General features: G+C 42.6%; 1 protein-coding gene across 1 annotated transcript; it reads right to left on the bottom strand.

The window, feature by feature from the left end:
* Nucleotides 1-2,325: 2,325 nt before the first annotated feature.
* Nucleotides 2,326-3,570, bottom strand: LOC310932960 (uncharacterized protein F54H12.2-like; the record flags this gene model as incomplete). The annotated part of the gene is made up of 1 exon (XM_083896375.1): nt 2,326-3,570. One exon carries the CDS (start codon nt 3,568-3,570, stop codon nt 2,326-2,328), a length of 1,245 nt encoding a protein of 414 aa, XP_083752501.1.
* Nucleotides 3,571-5,844: the final 2,274 nt, after the last annotated feature.

Below are 5,844 nucleotides of genomic sequence, written 5' to 3'. Positions count from 1 at the left end.
ATTTATACTTCTTTTCAACCCATGTACAAAGAAATGCAAAAGATGAATAAAATCAAGTTTGTCAAAGGATTGCCTGATTCTTTTGAAGATGAAGACCTGTTTCCTCCTGATCAACGTCATTTGATTATACTCGACGACGTCATTTTCCAGGCCTCTGACCATCCAGAAGTGGCTAAAATATTCACCCAGTACAGACATCATAGAAACATGAGCGTCATGATGTTGACGCAGAATGTGTTTCACAGGGGTAAATACAGTCGTACCATTAGTCTAAACAGCAACTATATGGTGTTGTTTAATAACCCCCGTGACAAATTACAAATCAAGATACTGGCTCATCAAATCTTTCCCACGCAAAAGAGTTTTTTCATGCAGAGTTATGAAGACGCAGTCAAAGATTCTCACGGATATTTAATCGTCGACCTCACGCCTTCCTGCCCAGATCGTTACAGATTGAGGACGGGTCTGCTTCCTCAACAGTGGCCAGCCGTGTACGTACCTAAAACCAAATAATATGTCTGCAAGATTAAAAAGAAACGGCCCCTTACTGACGGCTTTGTATCACGCCACACCCCAGAAACGTAAGGCGATTCTCTCCCACTGCTCATCAGACTTTCTCCAAGCACTGAGTGAGGTGGCGTTAAACCTCTTGAAGGGGAACATCCCACTCTCCCCTTGTCAGTTCAAAAAACTAAAAAGCCGTAAAAAATTGATCAGACAACTGGCTGATAAAAAAACCAGTCTGAAACACAAACGCCAGACTCTGCTCAAGCAGTCGGGTGGGTTTATTCTTCCATTGCTGTCTGCAGCCGTCCCACTCCTGGGTCAGCTTTTTGGAGGGATTTTCAACCGCAAGTCCTAAGTTGTTGTGTTTTTTTTTTTTTGTTTGTTTGTTTTTTTTTTTTAACATTGTTGAATCAACCATGTCGAAAATGTTTCTTGTTTCACCTCATCAGTTGAACCGACTGACACGACAACAACCGTCAGACATGAGACAAACGGTTGAAAATGATCTGGATGCAAAAATGAGAGCCGTTTTAAATGAACCAGGGTTGAATCAGTATGAAAAAATGAAAAAATATGATGCCTTACTGCAGCGTTATCTCACACTCATGAAGCAGGGTCAGCAGGAAGAGCAACGAGTGTCTTTGACGCTGCATTCCCCCACCGAGAAGCCACCGGACGATAATGAACCCATAGCCGACAATGTCATGGATGATGTGTTAAAAAATATGCCCCCACGTGATCGCAAAAACACTAAATACATCATCGGGAAATTATCCCAGAGCGATGCGGGGTGGAATTCTAAAGGGGAATTTGTTTATAAGGGGATCGCTGTGAAAGGTTCTCATATGATTGATTTATTTAAAAACCTCTCACTCTCTTATAAAAAAAAAGCACAATCTGCACCCCGTGGCTGGATGAATTTTTTGGACACACTGGCAGGGCTGAACATTCCTCTCACTTCCATCCAAAACCCCAAGGCTAGAGGTCAATATGAACGTCTCAAATTTCACGGGCTGCAGCGAGATGAGGAAGAAGGAGAAGCAGAAGAAGAAGAGGAGGGGGAGTTTTTGCTGGGCCCCGGGGGCGCAAAAGCAAATCCCAAGAGGAGAAAAACCCCTCACTCTTCACACTGGATCAACTATTAATTGTTATTTTTCACTCAATAAAATGTATATCATTTAAAAAAAAAACAGAGTCAAGCTGATTTTTTTTTTAAAACTTTTATTCATCTTTTACAAACGGTAACATTCTCTAAACATTTGTAAAGCACACGGTACTTGTTGCATGAATGAGCTCTGACATTCTGATGCTTTGATGCATTTACGATATTTATTCACAAAGTTGGAAACTTTACGGTCATTTTCTATGGCATCCTCCTGGTACAAAGACAGCGTTTGTTTAAAAGATAACCCGCAGGCCCTCTGGCAGAGATAATAAACGCAATGCTGACCGCAGACTAGAGAAAAAAGGTGTTGAAGTTGATGGGTGTGATAAAAAATTTCTTTCACTCCTCGCTGATTTTCCAAAAACTGTAAAATGCTTGAGGGGTAATGACTAAAGTCTGGTGGAAATCCAAAAGAATCAAAAAAGGTGGCTTTACCCCCCGCTTCCAACGTTAAAGCTATCCAGTGTTCTCCGGGTCTATGGCTTTCATGCGTGTTGACAATAAAATAGGCAGGGAGTCTGAAACTAGACTTTAAAAGAGGTAACTGATCGCAGGGCCACACTCCACAAAAAATATCTCCCAACAAAGGGCTCAAAAGATTCTCTAGCTCATGATTGTTCATGACGATTGTTTCAATAAAAAAAAAAAAAAAATCAGTAATAGTCTACCAGCACCTGTCTTTTAGAATTGATCTCTAAAACAGAATCATAACAGGCATAAACCACCAGAGTCGTGGTCTGAGGCAGGGGGACCCTAAATCTCATCTCCAGCCTTAAACTCCCGCTGGAAACTGGAGACAAGGCCTCGGTGTCCTCTCCAGGATTAAGGTTAAACACAAACAGGGTGTATCCGTTTCCAAACTCTTGACGGTCGATGCTCAGAGGTAAATCTTTGAGATGTCTACCCGTGGCTGTAAACAGGTTGTAAAACTCTCTGACTGAAATCCCCTGGTTAAATTGTGGCTGAAAAGCTTTAGATGGGACCTGTCGACCATCTTGACAGAGGGCAACGTATTCCACATCATTGTGGACAAAATTAAAGGGTGATAAGTCTGGTTTCCCTGTAAAGGCCTCGTGATTTACCATTCCCAAAACAATATATTTTGGCATGACCCCGAGAAACAGGTTCTCTTGGCTGCATATTCTGGAATTTTGAGGGATGGAGAATGTTTTCACGTTAACGCGTGACAGAGGGTAAAGGGCGTTCCCTCTCTGCAGGGCAGCTGTGTGACCCAAACGGACGGCTGGGGAGACGGTGACTTTTTTGACAAACAGAGATGCTCCCAAAATTCTGAGTCTGAAATCAGAGACTGCGTTTCCCATGAGGCAAAAGGCGTTGTTGGCCCTAGTGAGTTTAATTCTGGCATCCACAGAATTCAAAAGAAGTCTTTCGCAAAAAAATATGTCCCCGTGAAGAGGACCCAACAGATGTACTTCTGCAGAGCGCGCGGTGAAGGCCGCTCTCTGTACTAGCCCTTTATTGGGGCCGTTGGGAGCTACGTCGATAGAATCCATAGCCCCCGCCGTGTCTTTGTAAAAAAGCCCCGCGCTGAATTGACTCTTTAGCGTATGTTCAGAAAAGTTGAGCAGGGTTTCAATCATGGCTCTGTAGGGGTGTGTGGCGCTAGACTGGGAAATTAATCTATCCCCCAGAATAACGTCGCATTGGCTGAAGAGGGTATTGAGAGGATAATTGATGAAACCCACAGCGGCGTCGTTGGCCAGGTTAGAACCATCGGGATTGGTAATTTTCACACGCAGGTGTAGCAAGGTGTCGTTAAGATCCAGGTATTTTTCACCATCTCCGGGGATAAAAAACTCGATGGGACCCCCGTCAGTCATAGCGGACAGAGGAGAAATTTCCGTGTAAATTTTATCGTCGATAGACAGCTGAGTCATGGGTGCTGAAAATAAATCCAGCTCTGCCAGAGTGCATTCGGATGATTTCTGATGTAAAAGAGCCATTCTTTTTTTTTCTCTCTATTAAAATATGTCGATGCGTTGGAGAGACTTGTTTCCCTTTGACTTGCTTTTACCAACTGGTTTCTTCTTTTTCCGCTCTCTGTCTTTTGTGGAAAGACGCTGCCCTGGTGGGCGCTTTCTCATCCTGCGTGATAAAATCATGAGGCCCCCACTTCCTTCTTGCTGCTGCTGCTGCTTATTGTTAAATTTAGCCACAGTGTGATTGATCACGTCCGAGGCAATGTTGGAAGCGGCATTTTTGAGATGAGGTTTAGCGATGGCAAAACCTCTTTTCAACATGGGAGACACAAAACGAAACAGTCTGGAGAATATAGAACCTATACCTCGACCATACATCACTGGCGATCCATAAAAACCGGGTAAAGACCCTCCCACCTGACTTTCATAGTAATTTACAAAACGGTGAGGATCCGTGTGAATCATTTTGTTTTTCTAGGAGAAGGAGGAGGCGGGCTTAAAGTGAAGCTTCACAATGCTTTTTCCAAAGATAAAGTCGGCGCACCTGTTTCGATCAGTTTTGATCTCAATGCGAATACTTTTGATGTAATTTTTGGACAAGGGGAGGTAATGTATCCTTTGGTATCTAATGTTTATCATATCACCAAAAGTCCCGGCTACTTTGACTGTACCCAGCAGCGGTGAATAGCTATCACCGACCGATTGATACTGAATGATGTCTGTGTAGACATACAGATTATAAATCCCCCTTCTGAGGTCACAGGGGTAGATGGTTCGTCGTTTGGAGAGAGGAAACCATTCGTTAGGCCTCAGACCTAACATGTAGGCCAGAGGTGAAAAGGTCCGCATTTTAAACTGACCGATGCCTTCGAAATCGATGCATTTACTGATATTATTGTATGTGGCACCGAAGCTGGGGTCATACTTTCTAATCTGCGGAATCATCTGATCCAATAGTTCTTTTGGACGTTCATAATACCCCCCTGTTTTAGCAAATTTTACAATAATCAAGGGTTGTGGCTCGTCTGTATTTTTGTTAAGTTCCACATAAGACTGATGCTGAGGTAAATTATACCATGTATGTGGGTAAACAATTTCACACATCCCTACCATCCATTTTCCATGCAGCTCTATGGGTGTGGCCAGATCCACAGTGTAACACGAAGGCGTATTATCACTAAACAACTCTTTACTAGAGTTGGAGGGTAGAGTGACATAAAACCCCTCAGTCAGTGCCTCCATGTCTCTACTTTTTTTTTCGATTATGTCTCAGCAAGGCCTCGACGTTTGTCTTTTATACATTTTTCAAATCACTGGCTTTAACCCAGCTAATGAATTTTTCAGGCCAGTTTTTCCAGCGTACCAACACCTCTTTCTGACCACGGACGACGCGTCTTTTTAAAATTGTTTCCACTTGAAAAGTGTGATCTCTGGTCATTTTCACTTTTTGCAGCTCTGGTTCATAAAATGATCCCTCAATAGATTCTCCGTCGTAATCTATCAGTTTGTATACGGGAGGAAAACGAGGGATGCACTCTGATACAGTAAAGGTCTCGTCCGTAAAGCTCTGTTCATATTTTTTGTCAAACACTCCTCTCAACTTGGATATTCGGACAACGTCATCCTTTTTGAAATTCATCTTTAATGCACCCTTTGGTCTGATGGGGAATGTACCATACAGATTTTGAAAAACTTGAAAGGTGTTTTCAAAAGTCACCTGCATAGGCGTCATTTTAATACTTGTGTGATAGCTGTGATTATAACTTTTCACCAAATCAGGTAGGACCTCCAGGTACCGCCTAGTGTTTTTAGCCGTAAAGTATCGCCACATTCTAGTTTTTAAAGTGCGATTAAATCTCTCCACTACAGAGGCCTTGAGATCGCTGGCTGTAGCAAAATGGATAATTTTGTGTTTCTTCATCAATGTCTTAAAAAGTTGATTAAAAAATTCTTTACCAGCATCCGTTTGAATCTTTTCTGGCGTCCCACTCTCTTTGAGGACAGATTCAAACGCCCTCACTACTTTGACGCCCGTCTTATTTTTCAAAACACGGACAAAAGCCCTTTTAGAAAATATGTCAATAACCGTGAGTAAATACTTGAAGCCATCATTGTGTTCTGCTAAGGCTTGCATGTCGCAGAGATCGGCTTGAAATTGGTTCAGAGGCCTAGGTGCAAAAACTCTGTTGCGAGGAAAATGTATTTGAGCGGGTTTATGCAATGTATATGCAT

The sequence above is a fragment of the Microchirus variegatus genome, assembly GCF_963457635.1.
Source record: "Microchirus variegatus genome assembly, chromosome: 1".
Taxonomy (NCBI): Eukaryota; Metazoa; Chordata; class Actinopteri; order Pleuronectiformes; family Soleidae; genus Microchirus; species Microchirus variegatus.
This window is presented reverse-complemented; position numbering and strand designations above follow the sequence as displayed.